At 37.8% G+C, this 19,189-nt stretch overlaps 2 protein-coding genes across 2 annotated transcripts in view; one reads left to right on the top strand and one right to left on the bottom strand.

Annotated features, from left to right (window-relative positions):
* Positions 1 to 19,189, top strand: part of UBAC2 (UBA domain containing 2) — a 142,922-nt gene that overhangs the window by 28,649 nt on the left and 95,084 nt on the right. The window contains exons 2-4 of the mRNA XM_065419733.1: positions 41 to 168; positions 2,737 to 2,856; positions 3,489 to 3,595. Of these exons, the coding sequence (XP_065275805.1) occupies positions 41 to 168; positions 2,737 to 2,856; positions 3,489 to 3,595 (355 nt within the window). The remainder of the gene's footprint in view (positions 1 to 40; positions 169 to 2,736; positions 2,857 to 3,488; positions 3,596 to 19,189) is intronic.
* On the bottom strand, positions 5,250 to 6,621 carry GPR18 (G protein-coupled receptor 18). The gene has a single exon (XM_065423790.1). It carries the CDS (start codon positions 6,619 to 6,621, stop codon positions 5,629 to 5,631), a length of 993 nt encoding a protein of 330 aa, XP_065279862.1. The 3' UTR covers positions 5,250 to 5,628.

Genomic DNA, 19,189 nt, shown 5'->3' with positions numbered 1-19,189 from the left:
TCTCCCTCTGAGGTTTGTGTTCTTTTTTTTTTTTTTAAAGATAAAGCACCTCTGTCAAAGAGTCTTTTATTAGTCCCAAGTGCCCTGTCGGTTCTATTGACTCTGCTCTTCCAACATTATCAGAAGTTCTTCACATATAACCTACAAGCTGTAAAAGAGGATTTTCAGGTAAATTTTAATTCATTTATGTAGAAGGGGGAGGGGATTTCTAAATATTAACTCTGTTCCCCAGTGTATTTCCCCTGTAGTTCTTTTCCTCCCCTCCCCCCCCCCCATTGTCTTGGACTCTGGGCTTGTTTATTTTGGAAGTTAGTTTGTAATAAGATAGGGTGTGAATTTAAAGCACAATTGTTTAGCTAAACTGCACAAAGGCACTTTAGTTCAGAATAAGTGTGTCCACCTGGCTAGTTAGTTAGCTGCTGTGCTAACTTCCTATGTAGGCACGCCCTTAAATCACCAATCTGTTACCATCACTACTCCCATTTAGGCCGTATCACCACCCATGAGAGATTTTTTTCACTTCTGCTAAAACAAACCATCAGAGTAGCTCTCATTTCCTTCTGCTGGGACGCTGATATTATTTCATCATCTGTCTTTCAACAGAGGAGAAGTGTGAGCCTTGTATAACTTGAGCATAAATTATGGCCATGTCTAACGCTACCACTTATGTTGGCAAAATTTGTGTCGCTCAGGGGTGTGAACCCCCCTCTCGCCCCCCGAGCAACATAATTTTTGCTGGCATAAGGGGTACTGTGCACAGCACTATGTTTCCAGGAGAGCTTCTCCCGCCAACATACTACTGCCGCTCATTGAGAGGGTTTTATTATGTCGACAGGAGAGCTCTCTCCCATCAGCATAGACCGGCTACATGAGAGATCTTACAAAAGTGTAGCTGCATAGGTACATCTGTGCCACTGTAAGCTTGCTAGTGTAGATATGGCCAAGCACATTTAATAGTATATGATCTTTTGATGTGAATAGGAATAATTTTGTTGTGTTCATAAATTTATTTTGTGGTGGAAGGGAATATTGTAATCATCTCGCCTGATCTGCATAACACAGGACATAGATTTTCACCCAGAGATTCGTGCATCTAGCCCAATAACTTGAGCATCATTTTTAGAAAGACACAAAATCTCATTGTAAAGATTCCAAATGAGGGCGAATTTGCCATATGCCTGAGTAGTCTGCTCCATTGGCAAATTACCTTCACAGTTAAAAAAAATTGCAACTTATTTCCAGTTTGAACTTGGTTGCCTTCAGCTTCCAGGCACTGAATCTTGTAATGTCTTTGTCTGCTTAATTAAAGAGCCTTCTAGTATCAATATTAATCTTCAATACAATATTCTGTATTTAAATAACATTACTGTAAAGTGCTCTTCATTTTTGGAGGCTGCATACCATTGCTCAGCAGAAAAGAGCTAACAAGTGACTCTTACTATCTTCCCCAAATGTGTTAGTCTTCAGACCCTAAAAGGTAAACTGAAAAGCCCCAAAAAGTGTGCCCTTGACTGGTTCTTTATGCTCTTTATAAAAACTGTCTCAAAGGACTTTTGTTTGTTTTTGTTTAGTTCCAGTATTTTCTGCTTGTTTTTTAAGTTAAAAATACTAGGTTGTCACTGTCCTGGTTTTTTTTGTTTTTTGTTTCCCCCCTGGAGGTTTTCCAAAGAGCTTTGAGAGACCTGAACAGTAGTTTCACATGAGATTATAACTTAGTTATCCCCCCCCCCACCCCCGCTACCCCAAATCCCACTCTGGGCAGGAGGAGAAGCTGATAAGATTCCTTATGCCATTGCTGTTTTCAGCCTGGTCTGCACTTAAAATTTATGTTGACATACAACATACTACAGCGGTCAGGGGTTAGAAAAATCCACATAGCCATAGCTATACCAACATAACCCTCAGTTTAAATGCAACTAGGTTGATGAAAGAACTTGGGGAGGTAAAGTTTCTACAGCAATGGAAACCACTCTTCCATCGCTGTTGGTTGCATTTATGCTATGCCATAGATATGCTGCTATAGTCCCTGAATTATAGACATGGCCTCTGTGTATTCAGTTGTGGGGAGGGAGAGCTTCATCCCAGCAGCTCAGATTACAGCTTCATGTAATACTATTCAGGACTTCCAAATATCTGGTTAAGGTCCTATATAAAAAGAGGGAAATGAGGACCTGATGTTTCTGATAGTTCAAATATAAGAATCAAGCAGAATAAAAAATTGGAGAAAAAGTTTTTTACATTATAAAGAACAGTAAGGGCAAACCCATATTTTGTTTAACTTTTGCTCTGCAGTTCATCCTAAAGGGAGTCCTAAAATCACTTGATTTTCTTTATGCTGCTGAAAAATGGTTAATGGTAGCAGTTCCCTGTTGAAGGGAACCATCTTTTTCTGTTATCAGCGCTGCTATATGCAAGTATCTGTGGAAAGCACGGTATATTAGTATTTGTAAATGTGAACTATTGAAGATGAATTGATTTGATTTGAATGGTAAGGTAGTTTAAAAAAGAAAATCTTACTTGGAAATGTTTTATTTTTTTAAACACATTTTCTAATATCTACTAATCACTTTAGAAAAATGATTACAGATATATGTGGACCACTCTATTTACTCTGAATATTGTCACTAAACGTTTCCTCCTCTTTTTTGTATTATGTTAAACCTGAATACAAATCCCCTGAAGAATTTCTGTGAAGGATGGGAGAGAATTAAATATCTTGGTGCTTTTATATTCTAGATTTGGAGACTTGTATTTGGGAGAACAGTATGTCTTGATCTGAAAGATACATTCTGCAGTAGTTTGCTCATTTATAACTTTAGGATATTTGAAAGAAGATATGGCAGCCGAAAATTTTCAGTAAGTGTCACTTCTATCATTTTCAATACCCACAATGATTGCTAAATCCTCTGGTCTCACAATATTGTCAGATATGTATATTGTTGTAGTCTTTTTGGATAGATACTTTGTTTCATATCATGTATGCTAACCAATTTTTTTAAATGGCATGTTTGATTTTAAAGATTATGTTAAGGTTTATTCTTAATTGAGATTTTATTTCCATTAATCAAAATGTATTTTTAATTGGTATTTTTACCCATAAATCACAATTGAATAACCAAAGAACATTTTTAGCTTTTTTCATTTAATAAGTAATGGCTCAAGCTAAAAGAAAAAATGTTGGTAGGCTACAGCAAGTTTTATGTGGTCCATGAAAGTGAATTTTATTGAACAATCCAATTCTTTATAGTTCTTTAAGATGAGAGAGACTGGTCTGGTAAACTTATGTTGTAAAATTGTACTGTAATGTCCAAGGAAATAAACTTGAGCTTAATTGAACTATTAACATGGATTTTTTCAACTTTAAACATTAGAGCTTCTGCCTCAGAGATTTATGTCATCCATATGTTTATTCTTATAGAATTAACTAGCTCCAGTTAAATTAATTAATTCATGTTTGGGACCTATCTGTTTTGTTTTTTCCTTTTCAGTCCTTTTTATTGGGCTCCTGGATGCTGTCAGCTTTGTTTGATCTTCTCCTTGTAGAAGTTATGCAATATGCATTTGGCATCACCATCAGTAGTTTGCCTTCTGGATTGTAAGTAGTTCTTAATGGGCTTGGCTTTGTCTTAGGTACGATTTCAAGGGATTACTTAGCACAGATTTGAGTAAAATAACCTACTAATGTAACCCTTCAAATGCAGTATATCCTTTTTGACATAAAATGTAAATGTTCTTGGCATGAATATTCATTTGTATAACACTATTTTTCAAATATGACCTGTAGTAGAGTTGAAATATTTTTAGTATTACACTTCCACTTTGTGATGACTTTCAATTCCACAACATTGTCTTTTTCTCTGTCTTGGAGTAACTGAAAGGAGTTACCTTGCAGTGCTGGCATCTTTTAAGCTTTACCCAGTATAGTGTTCCTGAATATTTGTTTTGATTTCACACTCTTTTAAGTGTTAACTATGCTGCTGAAAGCACAAAACTAATGTTACTGTAACTCACTTTTTAAAATATGCAAAACTATATGCATTTCATACTGGAAGGTACTTCATTAGTTCACATTTCAAAACTCTTTGGCCAGGTCTACACTACCGCGGTAGTTCGACAGCTGGCAATCGAACTTCCGGGTTCGATTTATCGCGTCTGGTCTGGACGCGCTATATCGATCCCGGAAGCGCTCGCCGTCGACTGCGGTACTCCAGCTCGGCGAGAGGAGTACCGCGGAGTCGACGGGGAGCCTGCCTGCCGCGTGTGGACCGCGTCTGAACCGCGGTAAGTTCGAACTAAGGTATGTCGACTTCAGCTACGTTATTCACGTAGCTGAAGTTGCGTACCTTAGTTCGAATTTGGGGGTTAGTGTAGACCAGGCCTTTGAGTTTTATAGGACATCATGTCTATATGTATTGCATTTCATATTTGAAGAGTGAAGTGTTTAAAAATTAAGGTTCTTCAGGAGCTCAGTTTCAAATAAGCTGCTTTTGAGATTTGTAGAATAAAAAGAACATAGAAAACTAGATGGCTAACTGAGTATTTGCATTTAGGTTTATGCTTTAGTGTGGTCAACCTCACATAGTCAGGGGTTTCCATATGCTGCATGCTCTTTGATATTAAGAAAAGATTTTATAGACACTGTTTTCTAATGACAAATGTAAGGGCTTTCGGTTTCTGATCCTTAGTGTATCTGATGGAAAAAACATTAGACATTCTCATAAGCATGTGGAAAGTTATACTGTAGTTAGCCTAATTAAAAAAATGTGTTTTTGTTAGACTTTCTAAGGTTAGCTATTATAAGAGTCTTGTAGTGTGTCAGTATTCGGAAAGATTAGAGGTGGGACGTACATTATTTGTATGTTTGTATAAACTAAATCCATTATTCAGGAACAAAGTATATACTATCTGTTTAAGCTTTGGAGTATTCCAGACATTAGTAATGTTGTATATTATACTTACAGGAAATAATTAACAATTTGAATAATTTATCTCTTCTTCTATTCAGTGTACTTTTTATTTATAATTACAGAATTTCATTAGTTTTAGGGTGTCAAAATACTGCTACATAAAAGAGATTTTATGTAAACCAAATGTAAATATCAGTTAAACTTTCGCTTCAGTTCATGTTTTTGTTCTCCTGGAAAAAGCTGAACTTATGAATATAATAGATACTTTGATTTCATATACTATCTGGCATGGAAATATAAAATCTTAATGCATCATATATAAGCAGATGTGTTAACTAGTGGTCACACTGAAATTCTGCATGTGCTTTATTTAAAGTGTATATACACTAGCATGGACATTGACTTTTTTACACTGGGAAATATTTACATTTGATTGAGAGGCAGTACATCACGGACAATATATTTATTTGCCTGCTTCACCCAGATGGTAGATCATAAATATCTTAGTTCTCCTGGATTTACTATGAAAAATGTAAAACACATTGATGAAACATTAATATTTTAAGTCTTTGGTATTCCACTTGTCCCACAATTATGCTACCACAGATCTAATGTGTCCCAATATTGCCAACTCCAGAGCATTCTTGAATACAACCAAGTTGAAATGTCAAAACTTCAGTGAAAGTCACTTGGCCCCATTATAAGAATCTTCTGATTTTGTTTATATCATTTCACTGTTTATATTACTTAGTGACCTTAAACTCCCAGATCGAAAACTCTTCCTTCGCACGCTTCGAAGATAGTTGCGATAAAGCATGACACTGATGACTCTGGCCTGAAATTGTTTAGAAACAATATAGTACAGAATAACATCTAAGCACGTACTGAGATTCATGAGAAAGGTGGTAAAGGCTGCCCATGGATTGTAACTCTGGTCTTCGTCTTGCAGCATCAGGAAGGCAAAACAAATGTGGAAGGGCACAAAGCAGACAAGCACTTGCACAATCAGAGTAACTATAATTTTTATGGATCTTTCCTTAGCTTTGGGTTTCAGTTTGGAAGTCCTGCCATGGACAAAATGGTAAATAATGACTAGATAGCATCCAATCATGATAAACAGGGGAATCAAGAAAAAAAAAATCAAACGAGAAAAATTTAACATATTGACTTCCTTTAGATGGATGATATCGAGCATCTTCATGCAGGTAGTAAAATTTGAGGTTTTATCTGGATCCGAATATAAAAATAGCAAAGGGGACGTCGATGCAAGGGTCATTATCCAGATACCAATGCAAGCTAGAAGAGCTTTCCGTGTATTCCTAAGTTCTTTGACGTGTTTGGGCTGGACAATGGCCATATATCTATCAACACTTATAAAAGCAAGCAGCCACAGAGCAATGCTTGGATAAAACACAGTGAAAGCACCAAGAATCCGACAGAATATATCTCCAAATGGCCAAGCTTCTTTTGCATAGTAGGTTATCCGAAAAGGTACGGAAAATATAAAAATTAAGTCAAGGAATGCGACATTCATCATATAGACTGTTATAGTTGTTCTTTTCTTGGTGGTGCAGCTGAAGACCCATAGTGCAGTGATGTTCACTAGCAATCCAATTATGAATATAAAACTATAAAAGACAAGTGATGCAATCCTGTACTCTTCTGGGTGCAAGTTTCCTGGCATAATGTTTTGACTTTGATTGTGTTTATTCATTTTTTTCTCCTCTTAAAACATGATCCCTAAAAACAAATGAAGTAAATAATGAGAAATGAAATTACAATCAAAATTAGAGTTGGACATTTGTATAGAAGCAAAACAGGTAGTTCTTATTTCTTGACCACAATTATTTTTAAAACACATTTAAAAATAATTACAGTCAAGAAATAAAAAGACATTATTGTAACTCCCAAAACGTGCTAGGCTTACTTTGTCTATAGACATAATGTCTACCCCAAAGATATTACATATACGTAGTATCAAACTTGTAGGGCACGATGTGTTATTTAATAATTAAAATATAATTATAGGTGCTTTTTTTTAAATAACTAATTAAAAATGTGTCTTGTAAAAGGATTTCCTAAATATAATGAGAAAATGTGAAGTCCAGGATTTCTGAATGTAGTTATGTTTGGCTTTCTGTTTGTTTGTATTATTGTAGCATCTAGCAGTCCCAGCCAGGGACCAAACCCACGCTATACAAACACAGAACAAAAAGACAGTCCCTGCCCTAATGAACTTACAGTATCCGAAGTTTGCTGTTTTAAATAGTTGCAAATTAAACAGAACTCTTCTACTTGTCCTTAAATTTTGTAAGTAGCCTTTTCTAAAGAATATACTCCTCGATAGTATATTTGTATTAAAAATAACCAAAACTGACTAATAAAAAGAATAAATAAACATGAAATTTAGTGTAGTTCCTATACACAAGGAAAAATATCAGTTGTGAATCTTAGGCACAAACTGCGTAGTTCCCAATAGAACATATGTACAGTGTTGCATATGAAAGGCATGAAAAGAAGAAAAAGGTATCTTCATAGCTACTTAGACTCTAAGTATAGTATCCATATCCAGGGTTTGAAAAATGTTTGCCAGATACATACTAGTGAGAGGACTACATTTATAACTTTTATTTTAATACAAAAATTCGCAATGGAGAATGAACCACGCAAACTTCACAACAGTGTCCTTATGAGAAGCTGCTGGGCAAAGGGTCGGCATTTTTTGTATCAGCCTCTTTGTCATAAGTGTTTTGAAAACTGAAGTTTCATCCTGCTACCTCAGCTGCTGAAAGAGAACAAGAAGCTTTGTCTCTTTCTCCACCCTACTTTGGTGCAGTGGTCTACTATGTGACTTCCTTAACCTCTTGGTGGTTGCCAGTGTGCCTGTGCTACTGTGCCCCTCCCCCAGCTTCCTAAAAGGAAAGAAGAATGTGTTCTAGTGTTCCTGCAGCCTCCTGGCTGCTTTGTGTATGGCAGGGTTCTCTATTACTCGACCCTTGACCCAGCCTCCTGGCACTTCTGTGTGGGAGGGGAGAGGTGGGATCACTGCTACTTTATTCCTCCCCCAGTTGTGTGTGCGTGTGTGTGAGATCTCCTTACCCCCAATAATTGAATAGTTCCCAGTTCCTGACTGTTACTGCTCATGTTTTTCCCAAGCAGCAGCGAATGCAATATCCATGAGGTCAGTGGACATTTTAGGCTTGTAAGTGACGAAAGGACATTTTCCATTTTAGGCTTGTAAGTGAAGAAAGCATTTAAAGAGTAACTTAGTTCACTGTTACTCTCTGTATTTTTTTTATCTTTCCACTGTAATGTCTGCCATCTACTTTACTTACTAATACAGAGCTTCCAGATTAGACCCGTGGTTTGTTTAGTCCAGTATTCTGGCTGAAAATGACTAGTTACAGATGCTTTTGAGGAGAGTACCCCTCTATTGAACAATAATGGCATGACCTGTCTATATGGGAAATTTCTTCCTAATCTCTGTCAGTTAGGGTTAACTTCTGCCTTGAAATGTGAGGTTTTATATCTCTTACTTTTTGTTGTTGTTCTATATAATGGAACTGTAGTTTATTTCATTAGTACACATAAATGTCTAATCCTATACTCTTGGTCTGAATTAAGTTTTCTCATTTATACAAAATTTTGCTGATTCTCTGAGGATGATTTAGTCATTAAAGTGAAAATGTTAGTATAAGGGCAATAAAGTAAAATGGACTATTACACTTGGAATGGAAAAAATATGGAGTGTATTATAGTGACAAGGAAGGAGATTTGGAGGGAGATTCAGAAATGCCTCTGAAGTGGTCAGCCCAGAGGATGGGTCAAATTAAAAGTAATATTTTTAAAAGATATTGAGGCACATCAAAGGAAGGATGGGCCACATCCCAAAAGTGGGATTCTGTTAATGTGCAGCATAGTGATGAAAACTTATCTAACAATCAGTTCAATTTTGATCATGTTTTCATAAAGATATTTTTTCTCAGAAGTTACAAAAAAAAAGTATAACAAAAATTTTGTTAATAAAATACCATAAGTATAACTATGAATCAGTATTATGGGAAATATACAAACATGGAACTGACCCCCCCAAAACACTCCCAGCAACAGTTACATTTGTCACCATATCCAATACCATCATTTTTCTACCTAGAGAACATTGTTTTAGGCATTGTTTTAGGCAGTATGTATCCTCAAACTTTTCATTCCTTCTTTCTCTTTATGGGTTTTAGATTTCTCTTTGTAGTGATTAAGTGCTTGTGATATAATGTATTACTTCTGAGCTCCTACACCAAATTTTTTTTTTTTTAAATAATTGTTGAAGACCTAATTCCCAACCTTATTTGGTTTAAAATGGGTGTCAGGAATCTGGCATGTAGATGCTACACAGGTAAAAAATACCTAGGTATATTGGGGATGGGGGGGAGGGGATGGGGAGGTTTGATGTATAAATAAATGCAACTATGACTGAAATCAAGCCATTGCTGCATGCATGGATATCCATTAATACCAATGAGAGAGCAGCATATGTGGATCTTCATTGTGTGCATCTGAGCTGAGAATTTTGCCCCCATTACTATATTTAGTGATGAGAATATTTAGCTGTTTAAATTGAATAAGTGGATTTATCAAAAGGTCTTAAAGGGGGCACTGGTTTCCAAATGTCTGATTGATACGATTTAATGATTAGTGGAGGTTTTTAGAGTATTGTGAAAAGACTTTCCTGTTGCTGATCCATACAGGTATTGTCATTCTATATATATATATATATTTTTTTTATTTTTTTTTAAATTGTGGGTGGTGTCTGAGCAATTAGTAAAGATCATAAGCTCACCTGAATGCTGTTTATGGGACATTCAGGACAAAGGCAGAATTGGTTCTTCCTGATTTTGACTGAGAGCTAGTACACTTGGTTTTTTTTATAAAGAGCTAAACTACTTTTGGAATGATTGCTCAGATTTTGGGGTTGTTGATGTATACATTTTCTTTTGTTACCATCTCTGTGCCTCCATCTAATGTCCGCATAGATTTTCTGTAGTTTGGGTGTATTTATGGTCATCAGCAAGGTCCAGCATGTTTGCCCATTCAATATATGCAAATAATTTTACTATATAAACTACTTTAGGTAAAAATCAATGTTGATGCTATTACTTATGGGAAGGGTTCAATTAATTTTTAAAATACTGAGCAAACATCCTATGTATGTGACTGCATGTGTTAAAAAACAAAATCTGTTTGCTTGAATTTACAGTTATATAATGCAGCTGTTATTTAAATTCCTTATTAGGAGTGGAATTAAACTTCCTTTTATTAGTTGTAGAACAATTCATATTTTTAAAGAAGGAAGTCTTAATAATAAATATTGACATCTAAGTTACTTTTATGCTCAACATGAAAATAATTGATCAAACATTACTTACCTTTATGCCCTATAAAGTTACTTCAGTGATGCTTGTTTTGTACCCTCAGATCTGCAGAAGGTTTAGACTTGCTTCTGTCTGTACAGCTTCAACTTACTAAAATAGAAACGCTCCTGCATAGTCAGGAAATGATGACGTAATGAAGCCAGCTCTGGGTTCTCGTATTGGTTTATATGTATTTTAAATATTTTTGTTAGTTTATATGTAGACAGATCATGTCCTTTAACTTGCCAGGTTTGTTGGCTCACAGAATTCTAACATTTTTCAGCAGGTATGCTTTTTTAATATTTCTGTCTTCCAAATCAGTTTCTTTGTAGAGAATACATAATACAACTCCCTTTGGCTGAAGTGTTTTGGGAATATCAAAAATATTTGGATAATTGATGTTTATTGAATACATTATTTGCACGAGGGAAATAATTAAGTTTTGGTTAAAAGGACGTTTCTGATAAATAGAGTTTTAACATTTTGCACAGACCATAATCTCCTCTTGTGGAAATCCCCATTGTACTTGCATTGTTTTGAACTGGTAGTCAGCCTGAAAATGAAAGAAACTCATTACATTTGAAATAGAAAGCTTGAATCACTTGTATGCATTTCTTATTGTGTATCTATAGCTATATTTTCTTGTTGGCAAAGTAATGGTGCTTTAATATCTTAATAGCTTTCTAAAATAATACAAAATATCCATCATCTGAGTGCTTACCAGAAAACCACTATAAACTATTCTTACTCCTGGGGATCAATTTTTTTTTAAATAAAAGACACATGAAGGGAAACTTCAGTATTTCCAGAGAAATTACATCTCTTTTTTTTAAATCAAATTTAAAATGTAATGTTATGAGCCTTTTAGTATGTCCCATGTTAATTATACTACTTTATCAGGGCCAGATAAAATCTGTTTGGAAATGTTTTGTATATTTTTAGATATTTGGCAATTATTGTATGTATTACAGTGATGCTTATATAGTGAAAAAATCTATAGTTCTTACTCAGTCTTTATTCTAGCAAATCTCTCAATAAGGTCAGTGGGAGTTTCTCAGAAGTAAGGATCAAGCCAGACCTGCAGGATTTGGGCCTTAGTGAAGTGGAATGAAAGTCCTAATTTGCACCACTGCATTTTATTTGAGACCTAGAGTCCTGTCACTTCTCTATGAAAATGGGTTGTTGGCCTCAGTCTGAATTTAGTGGATAGGTATTTACATCACTCACATCAGTGTGCATGGTTGTATAGTCAGAGAGTGAGATATCTTTAACCATTTAGTATGGAACTAGTTTAGAGGAACTCATCTTGAGCTACGCATGTGCTAATTTCAAAGTCATTCCAAATGAAACAAGCATTAAACTCTAGCCAGTCCAACCCCCCAGACACCTAACCCATCCCAGCTTCCCAGGATGCTGCAGCTTTTGTTCAAAAATGACTTTGTGGTGATTGCTTGTAAAATTGTATCTTTTAAGACACTGCTGAATCCTAAAAACATAAACATCTTAAGAACACTAGTGTGTTTTAAGGGTTGCAAGGTGGCGGTTGGTGTTGTAGTCCAACAATGTTAAAACACCGGAGTTCACTTACAGTTGAGCGAATCACCTGTGTGATATCTTCAGACTGAGTGAAAGTTCCCTGAAATGCTTTTTCTTGGTCTCTGGCATTCATTATGCCACTATGGATCCTATGCAGAACTCATGGAAAGAGTATCCAGGGTGCCGAGCACCTCCTTCCCCCCCAAAAGAATACTTTATTATTTGAGAAGTAACATACAGTACACCATATAAACAAATGGAAAATGAATGCACTTAGCAAAACAAGTACAGAATTAATTCTGGCTCTGATGGAAAGCAGCTGTGTGTTTCGTTCGCGATGGGAGGGATGCTGTGCAGTGAGCTCCCTCATGTTGCTGTTCATGTTAGAGGAAAATGGCTGCCCTTGCTCTCTCTCCTGATGAACAGGAGATGCCATTGAAGATGCCATGTAGTTGTCTCATTGGACTACCAGTGAAGGGTGTAGAGACCTTGTCTCAGGTTATCGTCTTCCTCTGTGCTACAGTGCCAAGAGATGGTTAAAGGGATGGGATTTAATTGGCATCTCTTGTGATGGTGACTTTGTTGGAGGGTAGTGACTGACATCTTGGCTCAGGTTGCCTACGTTAGCTATGTCTGGGTGTTTTCTCTAACCTGGGTCCTGTTGACACACACAAGCCTCTAACTTGAGATTAGTGGTGCTTTCAACTTGGCTTCCTGGCCCATCCTAGGATAGGAACTAAAATCCAGGTGCTGCTATAATTTGGGCTGGTAACCAGCCCACTTTGTAGTGAGGATGCAGGCAAAACGACTCAAGTGCTGATAGTCCTCCAATGCCTTCCCTTAATTCCCCGCATGTACTCAGAAGGACAGACTAATTCTCCCACAGTTCTCTGGGGAAAAATCAGAGTGGCTCAGTTTACTGCAGCACCAGGCACCATGGGATATGCCCCCAGAAACCCTAGTGAGCCCTAGGAGAGTGCAGCACCAGTGAAGACACAGTTACTTTGGTATGGCTTTGCAGTGTGGCTGTTCAGACCTGGGCTAGGCTAGTGTGGGTGCTCAGATCAGGTTGCCAATCTTCCAGGTTAACTTTGCAGTGAAGACATACCATAAATGTGGTGATGTGCTAAGAGTGAGAGGGTTGATGGCTATGTTTTAGCCCCCAGAGGTTCTGCTTCTGTTGTGGGAATTACGTGGTTTTGGTTCCTTCTTTTGGTCCACTGTCTTGTCAACAAGAAGAGAAGAAGCGCATCCTTTGGCTGCCTACCACTACTTCCAGCTCCTATTGAAATAAATGCCCATTATTATGTGTTTCATGGAATCATAGAAATGCAAGGCATCAAGTCCAGCCTCTGCTTTGAGGCTGGACTAGGTATACCTAGACCTTCCCTGACAGGTGTTTGTTCAATCTGTTCTTAAAAACATCCAATGATGGGGATTCCACAACCTCCCTTGGAAGCCTATTCCAGTACTTATCCATCCTTATAATTAGAAAGTTTTTCCTAATATTTAACCTCAATATCCCTTGCTGCAGATTAAGCCTATTATTTTCTGTTCTACCTTCAGTGGACATGGAGAACAGTTGATCTCGGTCTTCTTAAAACAGCCCTTTACATATTTGAAGACTGTTATCAGGTCCCCACTCAGTCTTGTTTCCCTTGTCGTCATGATTGTGAAATTACTGGAAGGGAAGAATATGGTCTTGTTGTGGGTCATCTTTATGCCGTCATTCTCACTGGAAGGAATGATACCAGTCAGCTCTGTGTTCTTGGGGAACCAGGGTGCAGTATCCAGCCTGACTCATGAAAGACACCCCCCCCCCCCCAGCCTCTGCTTAAACCAAAACCCGTCAGAGGAAAAAAACTTGCAGAGAGCAGTGAAAGGCGTTGGGAGACACACCTAGACCCCTCCTGACAAGGGTGACAAGATTAAGACATCTCCATTAGCATACAGAATGAAGAACAGAGACAACTCCCCTAGCCTCATCTGCATGAAAGATGGGACAGGGAGACATCTCAATTTGCATACAGAATGGAGAACAGAGAACCGCACTGAACTCTGGGACCAGAAAAGCAGGGACACACTGCATCATGGGAATCTCTGCTCCAGATGTTAATGAACCTATGCCTGCCCACACCCAGCTCAGCAGTTATCAGACCAATTCTAGTAATGAATCCTTGATTGATATCCAAAATACTGAAGCAGCCTAGTTGCATTGTGAGCTCCCTGGAAGAGAACACCACCCATAGCCAAGAGTGATCAGCTCCTATTGTCTAGCCTAAAGAAATCCCTTGAGTCATAAGTTTACCTATAAACAAATCTAATGTTCTCCCTTGAACCATTGTATTTTCTCTACAAAAATCCCTACTCACCCTCCAGTAAGTGTTCTGATGCTTAGATCCAAACTATGCATCAGTTCCACTGGGACTCCATCTTCTCCTGACTGATCGTGCTGGGGCTCTGCCTGTCTCCAGCACTCAGGACCCTGAGCTACCATCATCACCTGGGAACCCCGACCAGTTCAAGCCTCATGGAGTGGGTGAGATCCCCCTTCTTTCTCTCTCTCGGTTTTCCTTTCTACCTTAGGTATTAACCTTTAATAATGTATGTTATGTTGGTTTAGGCTCTCCTTGTGTAGTTATCACTATTATTCAATAAATAACTTCTATGGTTAAGCTGGTTGCTTCTCTCTCTCTTGCTGAACTTTACTCTTTAATGTTTTTAGCTTCCCCTATTCATTCTACAGCAACGCTTCTTTTACCTAAGCTAAAGATCCCTGCAGCACCCAAAATACTGTGGGGTTTGCTCATCAAGTAGGTTACTGCCAGTACAATTGTGATGTGAGAGTGGGGATAGGGACGTGCTGAATCTGTGACACATAAGGGTGACAGCTTGAAAGTGCTGATTGACCCGGTCCGCTCAGACTTGCTCTGTTAATGTGTGTGTGTGTGTGTGTGTGTGTGTGTGTGTGTGTGTGTTCATCCAGTTCTGGGGCTGGAGAAACCCAGCCCTAGGGAACCTAGGTCCTGCAGGATAGCTCCATTGGGAGGGGACTTGCAGAAGGGAGAAGTAGAGCTCCATATGAAAACATAAGTGACACAAGCAGTACACTGATAGAATTACAGAATTCCCCCCCCCCCCGCCCCCAGAAGAGTAACCCGAATAAATGAGCGTACCCCAAAGTAACGGGCAAATCTGGTAACAGGAAGCAACTCATGGTTAGTTTCTTTCTCTCCCTGTCATACTGCTGTATTCCTAGCATAGTAAAAGGGGAGTAGTTTCATAATGGGTTAGTCACCTGGCCCATTTGTTGCACTGTATGAGCTTCGCAGGGGATACAGAGAGCCCTGCATCTTCAGAGAGAGGAATTATCCACAGCTTCAGCTTAGTAGGAAACAAGCCGTATCTTGCATGTTTTCCTTCTCTCTCAGTTTACCACCATTAGGCTTAATGTGTCCATCAGAAAGAAAGGGGGACTGAAACTTCTTACTCAGGCCAGTTCTCCAACTGTGCAGGAAATGCCTGTCTCCAATATCCCAATCTGTTAACTATTACCAACCTTGTTGTTGTGGGTGAGTTCACATGCCTTCGTTGGGCACTAACCACAGCTTTTACTTGTTGAAAACAACCTGAAATCTGTTTAAGTTTATATGATAGTGGGGTGGTAAGCACCATTGTAGTTGAGGTTGAGATTAGTTTACTGTTTAACAGCTGATTTTTCTAAGTGCATTGTAACCCACATGCATGCTCAGATCATCTTGAAATTTGCTGTGCCTCATTAGGGCTTGGGATAGGTGCGGGGTTAGTGGTTAAATATTTCAAAAGTTATTTGGAATGAACGTTGTATCTCCAGGGTGGCTCAAGTTTGGATGATGAACCAGAGTGTGATTTGTGCATGCTTTATAGGACTTTATAGGACTGCCTTAGGTATTAACCTTTAATAATTTATAGGTGCTTTATAGGACTGCTTATCTGTGGCAAGCAAGAGATACACATGACAGAGTCACTGAGTAGCCAAGGGCAATATCCTGCAGCCTTTGAACTTGAACCATACTCTCCAACTGTGAGTTTGAGTTCTGCTGTTGGCAGATTTCTGAGAATGTCTGCTGTACGTGTTTCTACTTTCCACCTGCATTCTGCGTTGAGGGTGGAGAGAGCTGGAAAAGAGCATCAAGTACCCATCCACCTTCACTATGGATATATTAGGCTCCACAAGAGTTTGTAAAAATCCATATGTAGCTTGGCAGATACCTGAAAGACTGAGACCAGGTTTGACGAAAAATAGCAGAATGATTTTATCATAAAAAGCATACCTCAAGTTTAAAAATCTGTTTGCTTTTCTATGTATCCTTATAGATATGGTAACATTTGCTTATATAATCTTCCAGCTCCTAGCAGATAATCAGTTAGGCTGAACTCTTCTGTTGATCTCCTTTGGAATTGAGCAATAACAACTGTATAGCTCTGCAATGCATTGAGTAACAGTTTAACATTTTTCTGGGATATATAGCACCATCTACTGGCCGAAGTATTATCTGCACTAATCGTCACAACTTGCACTGCTAGACAGAATATCTTTGCTAGCTCTGTCTCTGATGGATTGTGTTATGGTAACCACAAGTCCCTTGGAACAGTCAATACTCCTGACACACAAAGTGGACTATAACCTAAATCTTAAATAGCACTAGTTATTCAATTTTGTGCAGGGCATTTGACATACTATTAAGATTTTTTTAAATTGTATTTTTCATATTTTAGATTTTATACTATTTTATATTTGATTTACCAAATCAGTTGTTAATTTACATGTGATGAGTCTTTATGAATACATAAAAATTTCTGTAGGCAGGAATATATTATCCATGTTCTAGAACACCCAGTGATATTTACAGGGTAATATTTGACTTAAAACAAGCCAATGTGGGCACATTCAGATCCCTGATGCCTTCAGTTCCATCCGCTCCTCCCCTTCCTATATTATCTAATAATAGTCTAAACATCTCTACATGCAAATATATTTTAAGTCTAATTTTTTGTTTTCTATTACAAATAAACTTTGGAAGACACATGATATTTAACTATAAGTCTTTTTGTATACCCGACATTCTTAGAGGCTTAAATGAAGGCATACATTCATTTAAAACTAACCAGTATCTAATATGTATAAATACAGATGGTACCCTAGAGATGTGATTTTACAATATCAATGGGAAAATGCATCTCTTTAGAATTAGGTTATATGTCTTAATATATCATTTAAAACTTTGCCATGAATTCTCGTAGAGTGTGCTGGAATGTAAGAGGATTTAATCAACCTTTCAAAAGAATTAAAATCCTGAAACATCTCAGATTAAAAAAAAAAGTGCCAACTAGCTTTATTTAAGGAAACTCATGTAGCAGAAATATATGCCGATAGAATCAAGATGATGTGTTAGGTGTTGAGTATCATTCATCATTGAATTCTAAGAGCAGAGGCACGTCCATTTTAACTCATAAAAATATGACTTTCAATATGTACAGTCTTGGTCTGATCACAAAGGAAGATACATTCTTGAAGGCTGTTTCAACTCAAAAATGTTAATTCTAAAAAGTATTTACAGTCCAACTGAAGGTAATTCTGAATTTTTTTAAAGACATTGCAGACATTCTTTCCAATTAAAAAGGCATTCCTGTAATACTGGGAGGTGATTGGAGTACTACACTAGATAGACATCTGGACAAATCCAATTACATAAGACCCAGCTTTCAAAGCACAATAGGCCAACCCTCATTTATTAATGAATGAATTTTATTTAAAAAATATGTGGAAATGGGGACACCCCAAGGAGGATGACTATACATATTTCTCTACATTACATTCATCTTATTCCAGAATTGACTTTTTCTTGTGTCTTCAGAACTGATTGCAGGATGCCTAAAAGTAGCTATTGATAATAAATTAATTTCAGATCATGCTCCAGTTATACTTACCATAGATGCTGGGTAACACATCATTAAAATCTTCTAGGTCAGGGGTTCTCAAACTTCATTGTGCTGCGACCCCTTTCGGACAACAAAAATTACTAGACAACCTCAGGAGGGAGGACTGAAGCCTGAGCCCACCCAAACCCTGCTGCCCTGCACGCGCAAAGGGGGAAAGGGGCAATGGCAAAGACCGAGCCCCACCCCAGGCGGAGGGCCTGTAACCTGAGCCCTGCCACCCAAGGCTGAAGCTCTCTGGCTTCGCCTTTGGCCCTGGGCGGTGGGGCTTGGGCTTCACCTTTGGTCCCAGGCCCCAGCAAATCTAATGACAGCCCGGGCGACCCCATTAAAACGGGGTCATGACCCACTTTGGGGTCCCGACCCACAATTTGAGAACCGCTGTTCTAGGTGGAATCTGAGCACTCTGCTACTAAAAGATGCAAAGTTTTGTTCCACAATTGATTCAGTCATCTCTAATTTTATACAAGAAAATAAGCACCCATTTACCTCAGATACCATCTTTTGGGAAGCTCTGATAGCTACCATAAGGGGTGAGTGCATAAAGCATGCCTCCCAAAGAATAGACGATAGCAGATTACAAAATGTTCTGTAGAAATCTGCCAGAAAGGCATCCATCTCAGGGGCCTTGCTGAAATCCATATTTTTATAGCCTGTTTGATCTCTTGTGTTGTGATAGCTTTATCCATAAACTACACTTGTTCTGAACTTAGGGTATGAAAAGGTAGGTTTTCGATGAAATGATCAAATTGGTCAACTGCTTTATATAAAGCTTGATAGAATTGTTTAAACTGATTAATTATATCTGTTGTTTCAAGGACAACACTCCCATCTTCTTGTAATAAGGAAGAAATATTGTTGGTGGATAGTTCCATCTTAGTGTTCTGACAAGCAGTTTACCTGCTTTATCTCTCCATTCATAATATATTTGTTTGACCCTGTTGAGTCAAATTTGACTTGGCTGGATAAGTATTCACTATAGTTATATTTTGGCGTTGATTAGAGAATGTAGGAGATTTTTATTATTGGGCTCAGTCTTGTGCGTTCTCTGCAACTCATCTAGTTCCTTGTCCAGAGAGTCTAGTAACATTTTGTAATCTGCTATTGTCTATTCTTTCAAAAGTCTTCACTTAAACATTCCAAAAAGGAACCATGTCTTGTGACATAACTGCTTTAATTACCTTCATATTAAAGAATAACAAAGGTGGTTGCCGCCCTATATCTCTATATAAAACGTATTGCAAAATAATTGCAAAAATTTTAGCGACACGACTGAATGCCATCATCGTATCAATTATACACACAGGTCAGGCTGGTTTTATTAAAGGAAGATTGGCTATTGATAATATGAGGAAAAATTGC

This window comes from Emys orbicularis, chromosome 1 (genome assembly GCF_028017835.1).
Source record: "Emys orbicularis isolate rEmyOrb1 chromosome 1, rEmyOrb1.hap1, whole genome shotgun sequence".
Lineage (NCBI taxonomy): Eukaryota > Metazoa > Chordata > Testudines > Emydidae > Emys > Emys orbicularis.
This window is presented reverse-complemented; position numbering and strand designations above follow the sequence as displayed.

Excerpts from the sequence above, each read along its gene's own strand:
- GPR18 (XM_065423790.1), bottom strand. The coding sequence starts at position 6,621 with ATGAATAAACACAATCAAAGTCAAAACATTATGCCAGGAAACTTGCAC.